Source organism: Ailuropoda melanoleuca, chromosome 2, assembly GCF_002007445.2.
Source record: "Ailuropoda melanoleuca isolate Jingjing chromosome 2, ASM200744v2, whole genome shotgun sequence".
Classification (NCBI taxonomy): Eukaryota; Metazoa; Chordata; class Mammalia; order Carnivora; family Ursidae; genus Ailuropoda; species Ailuropoda melanoleuca.
The window spans coordinates 12807711-12832438 of record NC_048219.1 but is presented as its reverse complement, the minus strand read 5'-3'; the positions used below and the strand labels follow the sequence as shown (position 1 = coordinate 12832438).

Sequence of the window (24728 nt, the reverse complement as noted above, 5' to 3'; positions counted from 1 at the left end):
GGCGGCGGGGGCGCCTTAAATAGCGCGGAGGGGCGGGGTAGGGGCAGGAAGCGCGGCGGGAGGGCGGCAGGGCGCTTTTCAGAGCGGGGGGCGGGGACTGAGGCGGTGCAGGCTCTCTGAAGCCACGCTCAAGGAAGGCGCCCCGGAGGTGGCCCTGAGAATTACGCCGTGGAGGGGGCTCGAGAAGCCTCTGGCGTCCCGTTCTTCGCCCTCTGCACGGTCTTCCGGCCGGTAACCCTCCTAGCCTGTTTCTTTGGCTCTGGAACGGGAGTTCTCTGGGGCCAAGTGTTTTCAGGGTGGCTGGATTTGAAAGGGTCATAGCAAGAACTTTCTGATCCTGCAACTGATCCGAGGCTGTGAGGGATGGGCAGGTGGGGATGAGGGTGTGGGGGCCTCCAGGGAAGGGCCTTTCCTTGACCTGGGGGGCCTCTTGCCCTCGGTCGGAAGAAAGGAAGGAGAAGGCCACTCATTTTTTAGGTGGCCTCAGTGTGCCCCGCACTGTGCCAGGACTTGGCGTTCGGGGCTCCTCAGGACCTGGGGATCCACTCTGGCGGAGAGGGGTTATATCTGCCCTCCCTAGAGTCTGCGGTGGGGCTGGGCTCTCAACCCAGCCAGAATTCTTGCCGAGTTCTCAAACATCCCCTCTCCTGGGCAGGCGATCAGAGGTCACTAAGCAACTACCTTAGGTCACTGGAGACTGAAGAGGAGGGGCTCCCCACCTTTAGTTTGGATCCCATTTTCATGCCTCTAAATGGGGTGGGGGCACCCAACACAATTAGAGAGGTGGGCGGAACCTGTCACCGTTCATCACCCTGTCGATGAACCTGAACGAGGGTCTGCTGTGCCTCAGGCATTGTAAGTGGAGAGGGGGATTTGACCATAAACCAGCCAGGTGTGGTCTCTGGCCTCCGGCTCTCACTGGCTGGTACAGGAGGCAGAAATTGAGCGTCTCAGCCCTTGGTAAGGGTAAAGTTGTAAATATGGAAGGCTTTCCTGTGAACTACGGGGTGACCTAGAGGGGACTTGGTTGGGAACATTTCCTAGAGGAGACTGAATTAGCTGGTTGAGGGGGCTGGGGGAATCGTTCTAGACAGAAGGAGCAACGTGAGCAAAGGCCAAGGGTTGCAGAGACCTTGGTCGCTGCCCCTAGGGTGCTGAGACTTTGCTGGGCAGAGGCAGAAGACCCTAGAAGTTGAGACTTTGCTGTTGACTCCTGTGCCTCTAGGCAAGTTGCTTAAACCCCTGTGCCTCAGTTTCTTCCTCTGGAGAATGGGGATAGTAATGGTTCCTATTATGTAGGGTTGATAGATCCAATCAGCACATAGCATAATGTCGGTACACAGAAAGTTTTTGAGTGAGTGGTGGCTAAAAACGTGACAAAATTGTTGTGGCCAAAAGGGGTCTGTGGGTTGGTCTTGGTGCGAGCAGACAGGGCTGAGGGGAAGGAAGCTCAGGGGTGGAGCGGTGGGGGGATGGGGCCGCTAAGGAAAGGGAATGTGGCAGGTGGGGGCTGGGGACTAGGGCAGGTGGCAGAAAGGTCCTGGTTTTTCCACAACAGGATTCAGTCTTTGGACTCCCAGTGCCCCAGGGCTGGGTCCCTAGGATCCAGCCTTCAGCCCTAGCAGGGAGACTTCTGGGGCAGCAAGTGTGATGGGCTTGGCTCAGACCTCAGAACTTCAGGATCGGGCTGAGCTGGCTTCCCCTTCCAGGCCCGTCCCTCAGGGCCAGGCTGAGCGGAGCCTCCTGGATTTCCAAAACTGACAACTTCACCCACTTAGTTCTGACCCCTGAGGGCATGAGAACAGAGGTCCCTGGAGGCTAGTTCTTACCACGCCCCCAAGACAGCCTCTGCTCCCAGAGTTCCTCTCCTGCCACTGGGCCCAGGATCTCCCAAGCCTTTCTGATCCCATCTACTGGAACGAGGGAGGAGCAGGTAGAGACAGCAAGGCCCCTCGCCCTGTTCTCAGCCCTTCCTCAGGGGCTCTGGGGGTCAGGGTTCGAATGACCAGGGCCCTTTCTAAGGAAAAGCAGGGCAGGATCAACCTGGCCACTCCACCTGGGAGACATCCCCGGAACCCCACACCTCCCTCTGTTCCCACTGCCCTGACCCTCTTTATGGGCCACTGTCTCAGTGGCCTCCTAGCTGGTCTCCTGGCCTCCAGCCTCCAGCCTTCCCCAGAGATCGGACTGCACACTGCCTTGTTCAGAACCCTCTGGGGCTCCGCATTGCTTTTTCCAGACTCATCCCTCTCTCCATTTCTCTCCATGATCCAGCCACACCTCATTACTGTGGTTCTCCGTGCGCCCTGCCTGTGTCAGCGTGTCCCCCGGCATGGAGCACCCACACATGCTGAACCTGCGGGTCCTTCAGGATTTGGCTGTATGCCACCTTCTCCTGGAAGTCCCCTTGCTGACCTCTGCCTCCACCAGCTTAGGTGAGCCTTTGTGCTGCCAGCGGCTCAGGTCCTGCCTCTGGGCACATTGTTTTATTCTGGGATTTTTTTTGTTGTTGTTGTTTTGGTTTTAAAAATGTTTTTCTTAGGGGTCATAAAAAATGCGTAACATAGAATTTATGTTACGTTAATCTTCTTAAACATTTAAAAATGTACCATTTAGTAGTGTTACGTACATTCCCATTGTTTAGGAACAGAACTCCAGAACTTTCTCATCTTGCAAATCTGAAACTCTAGACCAGTTGAACAACTCCTCGTTTCCCCTCCTCCACCCTAGGCGCATCGTTTACGTGTGTCTACCTCCTCCCACTCTGCCCCATGAGGCTGCGGGGCCCCTTGAGGGCAGGCAGCTGGGTCTTGCTTATAGCCCCAGCACCTAGCAGGGCACCAGGCCCATGTATGAATTTACTAATTCCACAGATTTTTACTGAGCACCCCCTGGTGCCGTGGCACTGTCTTACACACTGGAGACCATCCAGGGGACGACCATAAAACTCCCTGCGCTTGTGGATTTTCCACTCTAGCTGTGGGGAGACAGAATACAGAACCTGCTTGGTGGTGATAAATGCTATGCGGAAAGCAGGGAGGGAGGGTGGAGGGTGCAGGGGGTGCGGTTTCCATGTTGAGTAGAAGAGAGGAGATACTCTCACTAAGGGGCTGACATCCGATGCATACCCTGAAGGAAGGAGGGAGAACGAACTATGGCTCTCCTGGAGGAAAGAGCCTTTCAGAGGAGGGAATAGAGAGTGCAAAGGCCCTGAGGCAGGAGTGTGCCTGGTGTTTCCTGCTTGAGGGCCGACAAGGAGGTCAGTATCGCTGGAGAGACGTGAGCAAGGAGAAGAGGTGCATGCTGGAGAACATGAAAGGTGTGAGGCGGGGCAGATCTTAGAGGCCCCTCAAGGCCTGTGTGATGTGTCTCGGGAGGTTTGGGCTGGGGTGTGACATGGCCTGACTTGGGTTTTACAGGCTCACCGGGGCTGTGGTGCTGAGAATAGACTGAGGGGGTGAGTGGTGAATGCGGACCTCCTGCTTCATGACAAGCCTTGTAGCCCAGCTGGGGAGTGTGGGCAGCTGACAGCCTCCAGCTGTTAGCACTCTCAGGTCTGCTCCAGCTGTCCAGGTGGCCAAGCTCTGCGGGGTAGCCCCAGGCAGGGGCTGAGCCAAGCGGTGGTCAGGGGCCCAGCAACGTGGGACTCCTCTGTCTAATGGACACAGCACCCTGGGACAGGTCTTGTCGCTCCATCCTGCTTCCTTCCCTTTCCTTTCTTCTGCTTTCCCAGGGTCAGGGCAGGAAGCAGGGACATTGTTGTAGTAATCCAGGGGCCAGATGACATAGCTGTCTTAGCTCAGGCTGCTAGAACAGAATACCACAGACTGGGGGGCTCAGACAATGGAAATTTACTTCTCACGGTTCTGGAGGCTGGAAGTCCAAGGTCGGGGAGCCGGCATGGTTGGGTTCTTGGTGAAGACCCTCTTCCTGGTTTTCGCAGGGCTGTCTTCTCATTGTGTCCTCACATGGGGAAGAGAGAAAAGTCATCCCTCTTGTGTCTCTTCTTTTAAGGGCACTAATCCCATTCTTGAGGGCTCCATCTCAAAAGGGCCCCACTTCCTAATACCATCACATGGGTATTAGGATTTCAACCTATGAATTTTGGGAGGACACAAACATTCAATCTGTAATAGGAGGCTTGGGCCAAGGGTGATGAATACGAGATACTCTGTTTACCTTAGGGTGCATGGTGGCCCAGTTACTTCATGCAGTAGGTGGGGCTGTAAGGGTGTGTATCTGAAATCTAAGTCTATCCTATCTCTGATCAAAGGAAGCTGGCAAGTGAATCCTCATGTAATAGGGAAGGAGATAGAAGTGTGGACCCTGGGAGGAGAAGGCCGGGGACATGAGAGCCACCTAGTGGTGACAGCCTGGTGTGCTGGGGAGTCTCTGGATGGTGAACACATCCTGCTTGGGGAGAGTGAGCTGCCCGCTCAGAACAGCTCTCAGACCACAGGTGGGAGACACGGGGGGGGGGGGACATTCCCTCATCCACAGTCCTTGTCCACAGCCTGGAGAAGCAGGGCTGGGATTGGAAGATCAGTCATACTGGGATAGCTGATGACGTCCTCTGGGTGCTCTGACCTCCAGGCCACCTCTGACCAGGCAGCTGGGATGTCTGGCAGCAAATAGGAGACCTCCCACTTCCCTGAGACCTTTGCAATCATCCAGTCCGAGCTGGGACCGACCTATGATGGGGGCTGGGCAGCGGGCATGCTTGTGCCTGGATATTTACGGGATACATTAGCACCGTATCCCACACTGCTGTGTTACCTTCAGTGTCTCCTTCTGTCTCTGCAGCAATCATAGGAGTAGGTACTGTTCTGAGTGCCAGGCTGAATATGTTCCCCTTGCCCCTCGGATCAACTCTCTACCCTGCTCTGTGCCCCGGGAGGCTGAGCCCTACCGACGCCTCACTCAGCTCCCTTGCCCTCTGGATTCTGGTTGGGCTGGGTTGGTGGGAGCCACTGGCCAGCGAGCAGGAGATGTGAGGGTGAAGTTGGGGTATTTATTTGGTCGCTGGGGTTGAATGCATCCTGCAGCTCCAGTGTGGTCCCCGTCTGTGGCAACTCGGGTACCAGCCCCAGGGCGGTGAAGTAGTCTTTGTGGTTTCCTTAATTATCCCCATACCTTCCAACTTTTGTTCTTTTTAGAGAGAGAGAGAGTGCGAGCTTGGGGAGTGGCAGAGGGAGAGGGAGAGAGAATCTCAAGCAGGCTCCATGCCCAGCACGGAGCCTGATGCGGGGCTGTTCTCATGACCCTGAGATCATGACCTGAACCGAAATCAAGAGTCGGACGCCTGATCGACTGAGCCACCCAGGCGCCCCAATCATGCCCGTACCTTTTAAAACAGTCCCTCAGGGAAACTCTATAAATTTAAAGTTGCTGGGTTTGAATGTGCCGTCTGTTTCTTGTTGGGCCCCTGACTGATGCAGTTCACACTGTACTGATGACAGGACCGAAATCCTGGAAGCTTGCCCACGGTGCAGCATGGTGACAGCGGTCATGAAGTGGTTAAGCTATGATTCAGACCTGGGGGGTGGGTGTCAGCCCAATCCCGGACCCTTGAAACTTGGCCGGCTTACCCACCCCACTAATGACCATACATAAGAACAAAGGTGAACCACAGCCTGTTCTGCGGACGCAGTGATCTGCCCTCTCCCTGCCTGCCGTGGCTCTTGGCTCACTGCGCCTAGATTTCTGGCTCCCGGCCTTGGCTCTGATAGTCACTAAATGTTTCTCTGGGTTAGTAGAGCCTCCACCCCCTTTTGCTTTCCCTTCAGGTCTGGCCTGGATATTGGTGTCCTCTAAGTTGCAGGTCACCACACCTGCTGGAGTGGGGCTGGGAACCACTCCAGCAGTTGGTGAGTGCAGGAGACGAGTGTGTTTCTGTCCCCCCCTCCACTGCCCTGCCAAGGCTCTGAGCTGTTGGAGTTCAGCTCCTATTCCCCTGTGCAGTCTCAAGATCCTGCCAGGGCCCTGGTGTGCCGAAACTGCTCAGGGGAAGTGGAAGGAGCTGAATAATGTTTGAGTGATGCTGGGACTCAACGCCTGTAGAGGAGACAACGGGCTGTTGTGAGAGTATCTATCAGGAGGGAGAGTATGAATAACAGGGATTTTGTGTACACAGGGTGGGGATGTGGGTTGTTGATGGCAGTGATTGAGCTATAAAGTGGAAGGGAGTGTGACTTGTCTACAGAGAGGACAGTGATTGTGTGCTCAGGGCAGGGTCTCCCTGTAAATGCTAGAAGCGCTGTTGCAGAGGGAGCACAGCGCCCTCTTGTGACCATACCTATAACCACAACATATATATTGGGAGGTTCCAACCCACATCCCCACGAGGATCAACCCCCCACCCCAGCCTAACTTCTGCTGCAGCCGTGGCCACAGCCCCCATCCTAGCTTCACCCACAGACATATAGCTCTCTCCCCTCCTGCGGGCTACCTTCCCTGCCCTCAGGGTCTCGTGGGCGGGAGTGGAGAACAGAGGACAGAGCCAACGTGTATAAAACACAGCCTTTATTGATTTCAAAGAACATCTACCTTGAGTCTCTGGGGGTGTGGTCTGAGAGGCTAGCACCAGGTTGAGCACATTTGTGGGGAGAAGATGGGAGCAAAGCTGTCTGAACCTGGGGGGGAGGAGGACTGGGTGGGGGGGGCTTCCCCTGAAGGCAGTGGGGACCCAGAGGGTCCCTGCATAGCTCAGGCAGCGGTTGGCGTCACCTCCTTCTGCTCTTCGTCACAAGCTCACTCGCAGGCCTTCAGACCTCCCACGGCTTAGAGACTACTTCCTTCCCACCCCAGAAATCTGGGCGCTCCTCCCCAGGAAATGGAGATTCCCTTTGATATGCATCCAACCAGGGCAAGCATCTCCCTCTTCGTGGCCTCCAGGCCTCTGCCCCTGCTGTTCTATCTGCTAGGAAGGGCTTCGCACCTCGCTCAAACATGGCTTCCTCAGCGAAGCGCCGCCTGAGCACCCCCTCCTCCGTGAGCCCCCTAATGTCCCTTTGCATGCAGTAGTTAATTTGCTTGTCTCAAGGTCTGTCTCCCCCCCAGGGCTGGCCCTGGCTCTGGGGTGGGAGACTTTTACCCAGGTAGACAGCACACTGCCCAGCGCTCAGAAAATCTGCCAGAAATGAAATGGGATAGATGAGTGAATTCAAAGGGGGGGGGGACACCCAGCCCCCGCAGGACCCCTCCACCAGCGCGGTACTGCCCCACCTGTCCCCATTGGTAGCCCCAGGGCCGCTCCCCAGCCCGCGGTCAGATGGGGGTCATCGTGGGTGCTGACGCGTGCCTCTTGTCATCACCGGAGTCGGAGCCCAGCTCCCCAGCCTCCACCAGCTTGTGGTGGCAGCGGCAGGTGGAGGCCCGGCTGCGGCTTTTCGGGGCCTTGTTCTGGGTTATGCCCCGCAGGACCCTGTGGAAAATGAGGTAGCAGATCTCGCAGATGGTGAGCACGATGCAGACGGCAGAGGCCCCGACCATGAAGTAGGTGAAGACCTTCTTCTCGGTGGGCCGGGCGATGTAGCAGTCCACGACGTTGGGGCAGGGTGCCACGTTGGCGCACTGCACCAGGCGCGGCATGCCGAAGCCGTGCCAGAGCGTGTGCAGCACGTACAGGAAGAGGAACTCAATGACGAGCTTGAAGACGAGGCTGCACAAGTAGGTCCACCACAGGCCGCCGTGCTTCTTGCCCGCGTCGGCGTACAGCTTGGCGCACTGGTCCCCGTGCTTCTGGCGGTGCCGCCGCTCGCGCTCCTCGCGGTAGGCCACGTGCAGGATGACCAGCAGCGAGGGGCACGTGACGAAGATGAGCTGCAGGGCCCAGAGGCGGATGTTGGAAATGGGGAAGAAGTTGTCGTAGCAGACGTTGGTGCAGCCCGGCTGCTTGGTGTTGCAGTCGAAGTCCTTCTGCTCGTCCCCCCACACGCGCTCAGCGGCCACCACGTACACCAGCACGCGGAAGACGAACACCACCGACAGCCAGATGCGGCCGAACGCCGTGGAGTACTTGTTGACCCCGCTCAGGAGGGCCTGCAGTGTCTTCCAATCCATGGTGCCTCGCGGGGGTGCCGGCCGCCGTGCCCACCTGACAGAATAAAAGGGAAAACTGTATGGTCATGACCAGGTGACGTTCGTTGAGCATCTCCTGTGTGCCAGGCGCTGTTCCCTGAGTTCTTTACGTGGGTGGATTCGCGTGGCCATCCAATGACCCTTTGAGATCAGGACTATTTCTTCCCAAGCTACAGGTGGGATACAGGCACAGAGAGGTTAAGTAACCTGCCAAAAGTCCCAGAGCTTGTAGGCGGAAGGAAGGGAATGTGCATTTGCTGAGAAACAATCCCCATTTACGCAGCATTTATGGTGAGCCAGCCACGGAGCTAAACGGTCTGGGCAACATTATGTCCTTTAGTCCTTATAATGACCTCACTAGGTAGATGCTACTATGCTCACATTTACAGATGAAGAGAACACTTGTAAAACACTTAGCACATAGTAAGTGCTCAATAAATGCTGGTCACTCACTGTGAAATCTGGAGAGGGCAAGCCACTCATTTAAAACTACAGTTGGATGCAAGGTTGGGCTGTCGCGGCCAGGGCTGTGCTCTCCACCACCTCCTCTCCCCTTCTGTGCTGGATGCCTGTCCCAACCCAGGTTCTTGCAACTTACTTCATTAATGCCTTGCTACCATCTTGTGAGGGTGGGGTTATGGGCCTGTAGGGGTCAACAGCAGGCCACCCCAAAACGGGCCACTTTGGCATGAAGATTGCTTTGCGTTAAAAGCAGTCAAAACCCATCAGATTCAGGAAAAGCTCTTTACCTCTCTTTCAACTGCCTAGAGGAATTCAGATAGAGGACTTGCTCCAGGAAGAGAGCTATCACCGTAGAAACTACATTTTTATATGAATAGGTATGGGAGACAGGGAGGAACCTAGCAAGGCTTGTTTGATCGAAGGCCTCTATATCCCATTGTTTCTGAGTGGCCTGGCAAACATTTGTTTCCCAAATATTTATTCCTTTTCGTCTTCTGTGCATTGTATTCCTTCCCTTTGAAGTCCCTGACCCCTATTCCCTTCTCTTTAGTTCAGGATGACATATATACCTAATTTTGCCTGTCTTTGGAATTTCCTATCTGTGTGGATTCCCCATATATATGAAATTAAACTAGATTTTCTCCTGTTAATTTGTATCAAGTCAATTCCGTGAGAAGGACCTTGAAGGACAGAGGAAATTCTTCCACCCCAATAAGCCCCATTCTACAGAGAGGAAACAGGCTTGGAGAGGAGACCTCCCGAAGGTCTCACAGTCAGCAGGTGGTGAAGTTGGGGGACCAGTTCAGGTTGGGGTTGAGTGGGGGATGTAATAATGGCCTGGCTCCTGGCATACCAGATCCAGGGAAACTCTAGAGACAGCCTCCCCTCCCTGTGCCAGAGCTGGGGGGAGCCCTAGCTCCCCCAGCCATGCCGGATGCCCGGGCTTTGCGGTAGGGAGACATACTGTATTCAGGCCCCCGAATCACACATTTTCCTTCCAGTGCTGGAATGACTCAGAGGGTGTGGACGGGTGGGTCTGCATGAGTACATCTAGTGTCTGGGTGCTGCCATGGGTGTGGGAACACGTGTCTCTCCATGTGCGTGTGTGGGCCTGTGTGCACATGTGGGTGCTCTTGGAGTTGGGGTTGTGGCTCTGAGTATGCATGATGCCTCTGGATCCAAACCCTGCATGACTGCTTCTCGCCCCTCTGCTGCTACCGCCCTCCTTCAAGCCCCCATCATTCTCGCTGGTATTATTACCATGGCCTCCTCACTGGCCTTTCAGGATCCGGTCCTGGGCCCTTAGAGTCCATGAAATTGGATCATGTCACTCACTTATTTAAAACTTTCTATTAGCTTCACGTTATGCTTAGAATTAAACCCCAGATTCTACATTCTTGCCCTCCTCTCTTATTTTCTCACCCTGATTCTCTCTGCTCTGGCCACACTGGGAGATCTGGGGGTTCCGCAATTATTCCTGCTGCCTGGAATGCTCTTTCTCCAGAACCCTGTATGGCTGGGTCTTTCTCATCACTGAGGTCTCTGCTTAAACATCATCTTAGGGGCCTCTACAGATTAATCTGGATCTAGGAACACCTGCCCTCCTGGTCACTCCACTCCTGTCCCTTTTATTTTCTTCCTTGAATTTAACCACCATTTGAAATTAAAATATTTGTTATTATTATTGTTTGTTCTTATCATCTGTCTCCCTTACTAGAATGTCAGCTGTGTCTTGCTTGCTGCTTTATATTTAGTGCCTAGTGCTTGGCACATTGGAGACACTCATAAATGCTGGGTGAATGCACAAATGCATGCTGACTTCTCAGAGAGGCAGCTTGGAGGGGAAGGGCTCTGAGGTGTGGGCAGGAAGCCCCAGGAACAATCTGGACAAGGTAGCTTGCAGGAAGGACTTCCCCACCCTGAAGAGACGGAGAAAGCACAATTGCTTCTCAACACCTCAGCTCTCCTGATGCCTTTTCTCTGGCAATCTCCAACAGGATGGTGTGACTGAAGAAGGCCTCATCCCAGGAGACCCTCCGCTTCTCCCCCACTTGCTCCTCTGAGACCTGGCTTTTGGAGAGGGGCAGTGGAATGTGCTTTGAGCACCCATCGTAGCTGGATTCCAGCCTCTGCTCCACCATTAGCCAGGAGACTTCCAAGAATCCCTTGATAGTTTTAACCTCCATTCCTTATCTCTAAAGGGAAAGAATTCCTACTTTCTTGAGCTGTTGTAAGAAACGTTAAAACCATTCCCTCCCCAGCCAACACTCACCTGTTGGGAGTTCAAAAGTACTGAAGTGGTGGTTGGAGCCCCCGTCTGTCTGCCAGCCCTTGGAGAAGAGGGGCCCTGTCACCGGACACCCATCGGGGTGCAGCCCCCTTCCCCACGTTCCACCTGTCTGTCCAGTCTCTGACACACCCCAGGGGACTGGACTCACCTGTAAAGAATTTCCCTGCAAGCCCAGAAACGACTGGTGGAGCCAGTCTGATTACCCGCAGCTGGCCCCCAACACCACCTCCCAGCCCTTCGCTTTTTCCTAGCCCGGGGACCAAGGCTCGTGAGCTGTCGCCACGCTCCAGAAAGCCACCACTCTGACCCCCCCCCCAACTTACCTTCCTCCTCCACCAGCCCCACCCCCTTCCCCAGTTTTCCCTCCATCCCGGGCAGCTTGCAAGTTTGCAGACGTGGGAGGGAGGTGTCCCGGAGCCTTCCAGCCCCTGGAGCGCCCACCTCGNCGCGGTGGCCGGCGCAGCCGGGGGCGGCGCGGGGGAGGGACGGTCGGGGAGGAGCCTGGGCGCCCGCCCGGCCGCGGGGGGTCCGCGTCTAGTGCCGCCGCCACCCGCTGCCGGGGCGGCCTTCCGAGCGCCCCGTCTCTGCTCCGAGCCTCGGTTTCTTCGTGTGGGAAATGGGGGCATCGGTGGCCATGGGCAGGGCTGTGGCGAAGGCTCCAATGAGATCAGGGGAGGCGCTCTAAACTGCGAAGTGCCGGGGCCCGGGACCGCCTGCAATTCCGACTCGCCCACACGCGTTACCACGGCTACCGTGGCCGCGCCCTGCCGGTCACTGTTCCCGCCTAGCGTCCGGCCTGGACCCGGCTCGGGGGCGCTGTGGGGGTCTGCCCTCCCGGCACGACGGCCCTCCACGGCGGCGCCCAGCTCAGACGCTGAGTCCTCCCAGCAGACACGCGCCCTGTGGAGAACCAGGTGGGGGGCAGACTCTGCGTCCACCCTGGAAGGGGCAGGGCGAATCCGGTGCCCGGAAAGGAGATGGGGGGATCCTTTGTCCAGGGGTGAGGGCGGGATGGAGAGCGGTCGTTGCCTGAGTTATGACAAGGGGCAGATCCTGCGGGAGAGGGATAGGGGTGTTGAGGGCAGAGAGAGCCTTTGCCCTAGACATTCTGCGGAAGGAGGCGCGCCTGCAGCTGGGCTGCAGCTGGGCTGGGCTCTGCGGACAAGGACGCTTTGTCTTAGTTATTAATGTGCTATGACAAGGAGCCTTCCCAGCCTCCTTGGAGAAACCCCAGCGTTTCTGGCCACCCTGGGAGTCCCGGGATCTTAGTCACCTTGGGCCCCGAGCCCTCAGTCTCTACAGAGATGGTATTGCTAACACAAGGGTGACTGTACATGGCACTTTCCCAGGACTGTTCCGGTTCACACCTGTGGCCCCAGTATAATTAACGTCAAAAATGCCCCCAAACCTGGGAAGATTAATCACATGATCGCCCTACCTACTACTCATCGTGATAGAGAACTAATCCTGTATTTGGTGCTCAGAGACATCTGCGTGCCAGGCATGGCCTGAAGACTGTTTCATCCTCACAGCACGGGATGAGGAAGGCATGATCCTTCCTGATTTTAAGAATGAGAAAAGCAAGGTACAGAGAAGTTAGGTGACTTGCCCAGGGCCACACAGATAAGGAGCAGAGCCAGCTCTGGAGGTCTCAGCCACGTGGTTTCTGGATAGCTCAAAGCCACAGGGCAGAGACCATCTTTGACTCATTGGATCACGGCCCCTGAAAATCGTTGCTGAGGCTCAGTGCTGGGGGGTCTGCGTGCTTTGGGTATGTGTAGTGCGGGGGGATGTGTGAGTTTGACAGTGTCCTGTGAGGGTCCAGGACTCAGCCATCTGCTCCCTACCACCTGTTGCTCTCCAGCATTTCAGAGCAGACGTGCTCCCCGCATTCTTATTTTGAACAATATTTCCATCCCTATAGCGTGTTGCAAAGGCGGCCCTGTCAAGGTCACCACGGACCTCCATGATGCTAAATCCAATAGTCATGTCTCCGTCCCCATCCTCCTGGGCGGACAAAAGCACCTGACACCATTGACCACTGCTTCCTTCTCAAAACACTTTCTTCCTTTGGTTTCCTTGACATCACCCTCCCAGTTTCCTCGCGCCTTGGAGGCCTCACACGCTAGTGTCCAGTGTGGGCATGTCCCAGGACTCGGCCTCTTCTCTCCTGTGTGAACTCATCCAGTCTGGGGCTTTCTATACTCTCCACCACTGATGAGTCCCACATTTCTAGTGCTGCTCCTGACTTCTCCCTGAAGGGCTGCCCGCCTGACCACTGGGTTTCCAGTTACTTGGTTTTCCTTCCTGAGATCAACTATCCATCTTTGACTGTATAGATACTCTTCTTTCCACACTTACCCAAGGGAGGTATGCTATGCACATGGTTCTGCACTTTGCTATTTTTAAAAAAAGATTTTTTTTTAAAGATTTTATTTATTTATTCGACAGAGATAGAGCCAGCCAGCGAGAGAGGGAACACAAGCAGGGGGAGTGGGAGAGGAAGAAGCAGGCTCCCAGCAGAGGAGCCTGATGTGGGGCTCGATCCCATAACGCCAGGATCACGCCCTGAGCCGAAGGCAGACGCTTAACCGCTGTGCCACCCAGGCGCCCCTAAAAAAAGATTTTATTCATCTATTTATTTGGGGGGGAAGGGGCAGAGGGAGAGGGAGGGAATTTCCAGCAGATTCCACACAGAGCATGGAGCCCTAGGCAGTCACCCCGAGATCGTGACCTAAGCCAAAACCAAGGGTTGGACACTTCCCCGACTGAACCACCCAGGTGCTCCCTTTGCTATTTTTAAAATTTATTTTATTTTATTTATTTTTTTTACGATTTCATTCATTCATTTGACAGAGATAGAGACAGCCAGCGAGAGAGGGAACACAAGCAGGGGGAGTGGGAGAGGAAGAAGCAGGCTCACAGCGGAGGAGCCCGATGTGGGGCTCGATCCCACAACGCCAGGATCACGCCCTGAGCCGAAGGCAGACGCCCAACCGCCGTGCCACCCAGGCGCCCCCCTTTGCTATTTTTTTTAAAGATTTTATTTATTTATATGACAGAGAGAGAGAGAGAGAGGGAACACAAGCAGGGGGAGTGAGAGAGGAAGAAACAGGCTCCCAGCGGAGGAGCCCGATGTGGGGCTTGATCCCAGAACGCCGGGATCACGCCCTGAGCCGAAGGCAGACGCTTAACAACTGAGCCACCCGGGCACCCCCCCCCCCTTGCTATTTTTATTTAACAAAATCTAGGACATTTTTCCTCTATTGGTAGATATAGAACCACCTCATTTTTTCTTGTATAACAGCTGACTCGTATTCTATTTCTCCCGTCAGTAGATGTACACCTGTCTCTTTAAAAAAAAAAAAAAAACCCGAACAGCTAATAGTATGTATACTATAATATACTTAATCAGTCCCATATTGATGAAAATTAAGGCAGCTTCTAATCGTATATTTCCTTCTTTCTATTATAAGCACCACTGCAGTAAACATCCTCGGACAAACATCATTTAACACATTTTAAAATTAGGTCTGTAGTATATATTCCTAGAAGTGGAATTTTCGGGTTAAAGTTGTATGCTCATTTGTACTTTTCATAGATAATGCCACAGCTTCTCCACAGGTGGATTAGTTGATGCTGCCACCGGACACGAGGGCCTGTTTCCCCATCTCCTGGCCCGTGCGGAGTGTTCTCTCCCTGTGCCATCTTTGCCAGTGGTCTCATTATACTTCTATTTTGCATTTCTCTTATCATGAGTGAAGAAAGATGAGTGTCTTTCGATATACTCCACATCCATTGTGTTTGTCTTTCTGTCAGTTGTCCTTTGTTTTTGCCCATTTTTTTACCGGATGGTTGCCTTCTACATTATTGATTTCTTAGGAGCTCTTTATATATTCAAGAAAGAAGCCCTCTGTCTCTGATACAAATAAAAAAGATCTCTCCCTCCCAGTTTCCCACTTGTATTTTGACTTTGCCTCTGGAGTTTTTCCACGTGCACTTGAAACATTTTTGATGCCGTCACATTTATCAGTCTTCTCTTTTATGGCTTCTGGGCTTGGTCATAATTAGAAATGTCTTCCCCACTCTGAGAGCTGAAAACGTTTTCCTCCCATGCTTTCTCCTAGCAAGTAGTACTTCAATGCTGTAAACCAGATCGTTGTCACTCCCCTATTAAATCCTTGCAGTGACTTACCATTACTCTTAGACTAACACCCACTCTCCTGACACCGGCCCACAAGGTTCCGAACCACCTGGTCCCGCACTGCCTCCTATCACTCTGCCTTCCATTCCGTTCCACAGACAAGCCTTGTCCAGTCCAGCCGCCTGACCTTTGCCATTGCTTCTTCCTCTGCCTGCACTGCTTTTCACCTGGTTTTCCCCGGCACCCCCTGTGAAGCCACGTCGCCCACTTCCTCAGCAGTCATGCTCAGAACATTCCCTGAAATTCCCTCGGAGAGAGCAGCGAGCTTGCGGGGGGCACTCCTGCGGCACCTGCAGGACTCAGAGGCTCAGTGATTGTTTGCAGATTTCATCTTGGGAGCACATAAAGTTATGCGTGAGAACTATCTGGTGTGTGCGACTGGGTAGTGGGGCGTTAATGGGGTAGTGTGGGGAGTAGGCAGGTGGTTGTGAATGGGTATGATTTGCAGAGGTGGCTGGTAGGGTTTTGTGAGGTTGTGTGCGTGTGTGGTTGTGTATGAGGTGGTGTCTCTGTGTATGGTTGGGTTATTCGGCTCTGGTGACCGGGTGATTTTATGGCCTAGGTCCTCTCGTTCTGATCTTGCCGGCACTGCTCCCTCGCTCCTGACAGCAGGCAGTGCCTCCAACAACTGGCCTTCGCTTTTTCCGGAGGGATCTGGAAGAGACCCCACTCAGAAAGAGGCTGTGAGGCTGCTGTCCCACTTCCAAGTTCTGCTCCCTGAGCAAGGGAATGTGTGGGAGGCCATGTAGGCCATCCCCTCACCTCAGGGCAAGGCTGTGTCGTGCCAGGGCTCGGAAGCTGCCCAGGCCACCCACACTCAGTTCAGGGCCTACACCTGGTTTCTGGGGGTGGCAGGCCCTAAGCTTGGCCCTGTGCTGCCTCTGGCCCACACCTTGGCACGGGCCGGTCTTATTCCCAGGTCGCCCCTTGTGTCTGGCAGGCCTCAGGCAGGGGCTTCCCTCTATGGCGGGGGTTTTGCTAGTATTTGCATATGGGCAGTAGAGGCCCTGGCCCTCCCTGGGCCTCAAGGCCTCCTCCTCCCTTGAGCAGAGTGGGGCAGGCAGAACCCACTGGGAGGCAGGTCGAGTGGAAGGATGGGGGCTTTCCAGCCATGCTCCAGCATGTCCGGGACTCTGGGTAGGAAGGAAGAGCTATCCCAGGATCCAGGCTAAAAATGTGGCTTTCCTTCCAAGATGCCGAGAGTTACTTGGAACTCCTGCCCACACATCCGCCACCAGAGGTCACACATGGCTTTTCTGCGTTACTGTCGAGCTTCAAGCATTCCACATGTGCCCTGAATCCCACCCCTTCTCACCCACCCTGGACCTCACCCGCCTCTCTTTCTCCTCCACCTCCTTCCTTCTGCTCTTGACTGCATCTTTCCCTTTACAGTAAATGCACTCGTCCTTCCCTGTCCCAGAAACAAACAAGCCTCCCTCACCCCACTTCTTTAGTGTTTGCCTCATCTTCCACTGCTTTGGAGTCAGACTGCTTAGAAGAGTTGTCTTGATGTTGAATATCCATCCGTTCTCTGCATCCCTCCCTGAGCTCACTCTCATCGGGCCTTTGCTTAGTGCCTTCCACCCGGACCCTCTTGCTGGGGCTCCCATGGCTGGGTCTCTGCACTCCCGGCAGCAACTGGTCACCGGGACGTCACACTCTCCTGACTTTTCTTCCTTTCTGCTTTTTCTTTCTCTGTCTCCTTCGTGGATCCTCCAGATCTCCCTGACTTTGAAGTATTGGGGTGCCCTGGGGCTCAGTCCTCGGCTCTTTCTCTTCTCTGTCCCCACTCACTGTCTTGACAATGTCATCCAGTCTCAGGATTTAAAATATCAGAATTAGGCTGACAATGCCCAAGTGCTTATCTCCAACCAGGCCATCCTCCTGAACTCTGGGCTCACATGTTCAGAGGCTACCCTACATCTCCTGTGGGCATCCAGTAGGTATCATAAACTTACCCGGTCCCACATTAAACTCCTTCTTTATTAGGATTGTCAGACTTAGAACCAAAACAAGCAAGCAAACAAAAACCCCCAAAACAAAACAGAACCCAAAAGCATGGGCTCTGTTAAATTTAAATTTCAGATAGTGCATGGGACTTACTTATACTAAAAAAACTAACCTATTCTTAATTTGACATTAAAATTGAGCTAGGAGTCCTGATTTTAACCGACACCCTGCTCCCTATATCCCTCTCCCATCTTTCTCCAGCCTTTACTCATCCAGATGAGTAAGTGGCAATTATACTCATCTACTCGTTAAGGCCCCAAACTTAAGAGTCATTATTGACTCTTTTTATTTTTACCCCACGTTCACTGCCACCGAGTCATTTTGGTGCTACTTTCAAAATGTTTTCGAAATCTGGCCACTTCTCACTGACTCTGTTAGTGTTATCCTAGTAACATCAAAGCCACAGATAATTTCTTTCCTGCATTATTGCAGGTGTCTTATAACTGATGGCCCTCTTTATCCTTTGCCCCCATGCATCTATTGTAAACACAGCCACCAAGGGGATCATGCCCCCCCCTTTTTCCCCAAGGTACTCCCCTGGCTTTTTGCTCACTCAGAGTGACAGCCAGAGGTATGGGGATGGCCTGTAGGACCCCGTGTCAGCTGGTCCTTCTCGGGCCTCATCTGAGCACTCTGGCCTCTCGGCTGTCTTGCTGCACAGCCTCTCCGGCTTCTTTGCTGTCCGTGGTGTGCCTGGGCTCTTCTGCAGCCTTCGCGCCCATGTGCCTGCTTTTCCTTTCATCTGACACACTTTCCCCCATCTCTGCATGGTGTGCTGCCTTGCCTTCCCCGGCCTCCCCATCTAAAATTGCTACAAGTCTCCCCCCCACACTCTCCTCCTGCTTCATTTTTCTCCTTGCCAAGTATGATCATGTAAGGTATTGTACATTTTGCTTATTCTTGTTAATTGTGCCTCCCATCACTAGAGTCTGTGAGGACAGCCATTTTTTGGGGGGTCTGTTGTGTCCTCTGCTGTATTCCCAGTGCCTAATACAGTGCCTGGCACTTTGTGGACAAAGTCCTTGCCAAATGAGTGAATAAACCCATCATGCAGAATAAGGCCCCATCCCAGGCTGACACAGAGCTGCTGTTTGAGCAGGTCCTTCTAGCTTAGATCCCACCCACCTACCCCTCTAGAAGTCTTTCCCTGACCACCTGCCTCCTCCAGGAAGCCTTCCCTGACTGAGTCTCATCTCTTTCCCCTCCCTTCTGCCACCAGGCCCAAATCCCTGGTCTGGTATTCAAGGGGCAAGTGGGCTATGTGGCTGGGTCTGTCTTCACCCGGCCTCCGCTCTCTCATGGGAAGAGGCTCTTTGCCTGAGATGTCCTTTGAGCTACAAGGGTGTGGGCAGCTGGGCAGCTGGGGAAGCCAGCCTGGGGTGAGGCGTGTGCCAGATTCCTGAAATCAGCCTGCCCCCTGCACTGTGGGAGCTCCCGGAGCCTTGATTCTAGGTGGCAGAGGGGCTGGGCACTGGGCATCAGGGATTAGAGCCTAGACGGGGTCTGGGCTGCAGGGTCATGGTTCCTGAACTCGCTGTTCCTACCGATTGGGGAGGTCCTGACATTGGTGCCCGAGTCGGTGATTTCCCATTGGCTGAGCTGGAAAGCACAAGAAGGGAAGCAGGTTGGGAGAAGCAGAAAGAAATGATAAGGTCATTGTGTCCAGAGTTGGCTAAGTGATATGTGTGTTTGTAAATGAGATTCCAGTGCAGCCATTTTGACAAGAGCATCGGAACATTCTGGCATGACTTGTAAAAGCCCCCCCCCCTTTTTTTCTTATGATGCAAGGATGCACCGGGCAGTGTCACTCCATCCCACACTCCGTCCCCGAGCTTCACCAAGTGCCCAACACAGCCCATCCCAGAGCCTCGGGGATGGGATGTGGCTCAGCATTGGTTGTTTTCATGCAACCGAATTTTCCTTTGCATCCAAAAGCCCCACCGGGTTGTGTGTGGAACACACATGTCTGGATGTGCGAAGGCAGCAGGACGCATGGGACAGGAAAGAGAAGAACAATGGCAACTTTGTACTTTGCCGGTACCCATGTAAAATGGTGCAGCTGCCGTGGGAGACAGTTTGGCGGTTCCTCCAAAAAAAACGTTGAATGACCATATGAGCCAGCAAGTCCACACCTACGTGTATACCCAGATCTGAAGAGAGCGACTCAGACCTGTCCGTGGACGTTCATAGCAGCACCATTCACAATAGCCAAGACAAATGTTTGGAAACAACCCCGAAGGCCATCAAGGGAAGAATGGATAAACGGAATGTGGTCTATCCACACAATGGAGTATTATTCAGCCACTCAGGGGACTCGAGTCTGATACATGCATGCTACAATGTGGCTGAATCTTGAAAACAATATGTCAAGGGAAATAAGCCAGACACAAAAGGACAGAAATTGTATGATTTCTAGGGTACTAGAATACATAAATTCAGAGAGACAGCAGTCATTGGAGGCTACCAAGGGCTGGATGGAGGCGTGAATGGGGGTTATTATTTAGTGGGTACGGAGTTTTTGTTAGGGGTAATGAGAAAGTTCTGGAAATAGTGGTGATGGTAGTACAACATTGTTAATGGAATTAACACTACTGAATCGTGCACCTGGAAATGGTTAAAATGGCAATTTCATGTTATGTATATTTTATCACAATAAAAATATTCAGGAAAATTAGGAATACTAGGGATATTAGGGAAAAATAGGAGACAAGAAAATAATCCGTGAGGAGATACAGATTTGGAAATCAGCAGTGACCAGATGGTAATGAAGGCCATGGGAGCAGAGGAGCTCACCCAGGGAGGGAGTGGAGACCGGGAGAACAGACAGCCTGGGAAGAGCCCCAGGGACCCCCTCAATGATGGGGGGCACTGAAGAACATTGACGAGGCATGACTGGAGCTTCCTAACTGGAAGAACCCTGGGCATATTAGTCAGTGCTCCTGATTGCAAATGACAGAAATCCAATTTGAATTAGTTTGGGCACAGAGGGGAATTGATTAGTTTGTAGAAACATGGGGAGAGCAGGGGTGCCTAGGAGCCCCAGAAGTACCCAGCTGGAGCCAGGTCTGGCTTCATCTCTCCTGCTTGCCTCCCCTCTGCTCCTCTCTGCCTGTTGGCTCCTCCTTTCCACGTGCTGACAGGCTTTTGCCCAGGGTCACCAGGTCCGAGCTCACACCTTCCCAAGATCCCTCCGAAAGGGTTCAAATAATCTGGGGAGGAACCTCGAGTGGCCCCACCTGGAGCACATACCCACCCTGAGGTCGAGGGGCCAGGTTGCATGACTGACAGTCGCCCATAGCTCCCCCATTTGGAGCCGCACTGGGCAGACAGCACGTACAAGGTATCTGTGGTATGGGCGAGGTACAGAGGGAAGGCAGTTTGCCCTGTGAAATGGCTCATGGCACGAGGACTGGTAGCATCCGCTGGGCTTGGTGGCGAAGGAATCTTAGGTGTGCTCCATAAAGGCAGGGTGGCTTGGGTGGCGTTGATGGAGCAGGGACCAGATCATAGCTGGTGGGAGGGAGTGGGAGCTGAGGAAGTCCAGATGGGGAGTGCAGACCTGTTTCACGAGGTGCAGTTGGGAAAGCCAAGAGAGAGATAATGAGGTGGTTGTGGGAGACGTGGGGTCAAGGAAGGATTTTGTTTTAGCTTTTGGATGGGAGAGATGCGAGCCTGCTGAAACTCTGGGAGAGCCAGGAGAGAGCTAGAGATTGAAGAAACAAGAGGGCGGGAAGAGGTTGGAGAGCGGCGGTCCTGAGAATGGGGCGTGGTGGGATGGGGGAGGTTAAAGCAGTAACAGGAGTGGGCTCACCCCTTTGACTATGCTGGGGGAAGGAGGGAGGGCCAGTGTGGATGCAGGTTGGTCTGCGGGTCTGGTGGCAGTCAACGGGAGAGCATTCTTGGAAGCTTTTGCTTTCTCTGAGACGTGGGATGAAGATCAGATAGAACTGGCTAGAAGTTTCGAGGAGAATGGAGATGCCTGAGAAGGCCAGGCACCACCACGAACAATGGCAGAGAACCGAAGCAGAGAAGAAGGAGGGCTGTCAGGTGGGGCTGGAGAATATGGATTTGCAGTGACCTCACTCTGGTTGGCTGCTGGGTTCGCTGGAGCAGAGCCCAGCACAGGGTGTAGCCATGGGAAGGACAGTTGGACTGATGTGGGCTCAGCAGGAGGGGCAGAGGGATGATGGGGATATTGGTTGGACAGCAGTTCCTTCCAGTCATTATCTCAGCAAATATTGATTACCTTTTTACTGTATACCAGGCACAGTGCAGGGCCAACTGGATGGATACTGTTCTGGCCTTCAGAGAGCCTGCGGCCTTGAAGGAAGGACAGACATCAGTCTAAGAGCTCCCGTGGATGTGAGGGTGATGGGAGAGACTGTGGATCCCAAGCCTAGGCTGGATGCAGAAGGAAGGGAACGTAGGAAGGGCTGGCAGATTAGGAGAAGGTCACTGGGTCAGGTCTGGAGGTGCCTATGTGGTCCCCTGTGGATCTGTTGAACAAACATGAACAGTTGCTGAGGGAGGAGCTAGGTGAGGGGGTTGGGGGAAAGTTATGGTCAGAGAGTGGGTGACCTGCACCTGTCTCACCCTCTCCTCCTTCCCTCTTGTTACAGTAGGTGACCTGTCCTTTCCCTGTTGAAGTCCGAGCCTCCATCTGGGCTCTGCATCCCATTCCCTCTGGCCCTATGAGGACCTTGACCTCCTTTCCCTTCTACTGGATTCATTTCACCCTTATTTAAATATTCTCAAGTCTCTCTCACTGTAAAAATAAATTCTTGACTGCTCCCATCCTTCAGCAAGGAACACCCTTTCATTTTCTATTCTTCTCCCAGCCACTATTTTCCAACCAGTTGTCCACACTTGCTATCTCCATTTACTTGGTCCTCATTGTCCCCCCTCTCCCTTCACCGGGACCTGGTTTCTGCACCCCATTCTTTAATATGATGCTCCTGCTATGGGTGCCAATGACATCTATGTTAATTGAATCAACACTTTTCAGTCTTTATCTAATTTGCCCCATGGCAACGTTTGGCCCTGGTGATCACTTTCTCCTTCTCTAGATCTCCTCTTCTAGAAAATTCTAGTAGTTCTAGAAACCTCTCTAGAACGTTTGTCTCTTGGCTTCTGTGACATCATCTTCCTTCTCTGTGACATCATATTCCCTTGGATTCTTTGATATCAATTTACCCTGCAATCCCCTTTCTTGGCTTTCCCCCATTCTATTTGGGCTTTAAGCCTCCATCCTGGGCATCTTCTCATCTCTACCCCCACAGACTCTGTACAATATCAGCCACCCTCCTGGCTTGAGTTACCACCTACCATAGAAGCCCAGATAGAAGATGACTTCACATAATGAGCAAGTCCCTAAATTCCCAGTGAGAAGACCCTCAAAAGTCTGGGGGCTGATTTGAATACATACACTTTCAGTGTGGTTGAAATAATAATTGACTTTATTAACTTAGTTTGCTACCTATTTTTTTTTCTTTCCAAGTTTTCCTTTAAATTCCAGCGAATTAGCATACAGTGTAAATTTAGTTTCAGGTGTAGATTTTAGTGATTCAACACTTACAATACCTGGTACTCATCACAAGTGCACACCTTTATCCCCATCACCTATTTATTTATTTATTTATTCCCATCCCCTATTTGCCCCATCCTCTCATCCTCCCACCCCTCTGGTAACTTTCAGTTTGTTTTCTTTTTCTTTCCTTTTTTAGATTTTATTTATTTATTCGAGAGAGAGAGTGAGAGAGCACAAGCAGGGCGAGTGGCAGAGGGAGTGGGAGAAGGAGACTCCCCGCTGTGCAGGGAGCTGGAAGCTGGAAGCCAGAAGTGGGACTCGATCCCAGGACCCTGGGATCATGAGCTGAGCTGAAGCCAGATGCTTCACTGCCTGAGCCACCCAGGTGCCCCCAGCAGTTTGTTTTCTAGAGCTAAGCATCTGTTTCTTGGTTTGTCTCTCTCTCTCCCCACCCCCATGTTCGTTCGTTTTGTTTCTTAAATTCCACTTCTGAGTGAGATCATATGGTATTTGTCTTTCTCTGACTGACTCCTTTCACTTAGTATAATACTCTCTCGAGTTTGCTACCTATTTTAAGATCACATATTATGTAGAACAATATAGGGAACCTGTTATTTTTTTCCTCCCGTGAACAGTTTATGAAGCAATTTTATTTAAACCTCGAACATTTTTCCGAAACACCTGGGTTAACATCATAAGAGTTTTGTTATCATTAACCTTTTACAGAATGCACAAACTTTATTTTTGCCCAAGTTATTTGTGACATAGTGCTTTTTAAATCTGTGAATGATACTGGAAACTTCATTCTCTGCCGTAAAAGCCATGTTGAGTAATCCTAGGTTGCATAACTTAGAAAAAATCATCTGGTAGCTGTGTATTTGTCACCTCCATGACATAACCACTTCCTTTATTGTTCTTAAAGTGTGTGTGTGTTTTTTAAAGGGCTTGCCTAGAAAGACAATACTTGCTATTGTAAGGTCATAGCACCAGGAGTCATGATTGAATCTGTGTGAAATGTCTTTCTCTCCATTTTTTCTGATTCCCCCCAGTGACTGCAATGAATATCCAGGACTTCATTGATTGCGGTTATTTCAGGCTAATGAGTTTCCCCCAAAGAGCATCCTGTTGTTCAAAATGCAGTAATTGAGAGCATGCCCCACAACATGGGAGATTTTGTAAGGACTTGGGTATAAGACAAATCCTTCCTACTTGAGGGCTAAATTTGGAGCAAAATCTTTTTTTTTTAAAGATTTTATTTATTTATTTGACAGAGATAGAGACAGCCAGTGAGAGAGGGAACACAAGCAGGGGGAGTGGGAGAGGAAGAAGCAGGCTCATAGCAGAGGAGCCTGATGTGGGGCTCGATCCCATAACGCCGGAATCACGCCCTGAGCCGAAGGCAGACGCTTAACCGCTGTGCCACCCAGGCGCCCTCTGGAGCAAAATCTTAAGCTATCTTCAGGCATTTTGCTGACAATTCCCAAGGCAGTATTTCCTCATCAGTCCTTTCCCCCCTGGCATCCAACAGCTTACTAGACAGCTCCACCTGGGTGTATTTTTACTGAGGGCCTACTATGTGCCAAGCACTGTTCTAGGTGCTGGTGGATAAATGGGTGAACATGACGGAGGCCCTGTTCTCAGGAGTGCGTCCTAGTGGGATGATACCGAGAATAGACATGTAAACAAATAACATTTCATGTGCTAGCCCATGCTACAAAGAAGATAAAATGGGAACATGTGGTGGAGAGTGACTGGGGTGCACGTGCTTCATCTGGGGAGGGCAGGTCAGAAACGGCCTCCTGGGGGAGAGGAATTTTGAGCTGAGATGTGAATAACGAGGAGACAAATCACGTGAAGCTCTGGAGGGGAAGAGTGTTGCCAAGAGAAGCCAGTGCAAGGACTCTGAGCTGGGAGAAGACCAGTGTGGGTGGGTGCGTGCAAAGGGGAGAGCTGAAGAAGAGGGGTTTGGAGAGGCAGCCAGGGCCTATCCGTGCAGGGCTTTGCAGACCACAGCAATGAATTTGGTTTATTTTCATTTTTATGGACATTATGGGAAGCCACCTGGAGGGTTTTAAACAAGGGAGTGACTTGACTGATCTTGGTAGAAGATGTCTCAGGCTGCCATGGGCGGGAGGAACGGCAGAGGAGCAAGAGAG

The 24728-nt window shown here is 52.6% G+C and overlaps 1 protein-coding gene across 1 annotated transcript; it reads right to left on the bottom strand.

Moving 5' to 3' along the window:
* Window positions 1–7266: 7266 nt before the first annotated feature.
* On the bottom strand, window positions 7267–10949 carry GJB3 (gap junction protein beta 3). The gene is made up of 2 exons (XM_011222233.3): window positions 10814–10949; window positions 7267–8095 (listed from the first exon to the last, which is right to left on the bottom strand). Exon 2 carries the CDS (start codon window positions 8059–8061, stop codon window positions 7267–7269), a length of 795 nt encoding a protein of 264 aa, XP_011220535.1. The 5' UTR covers window positions 8062–8095; window positions 10814–10949.
* Between the last annotated feature and the right edge of the window lie 13779 nt (window positions 10950–24728).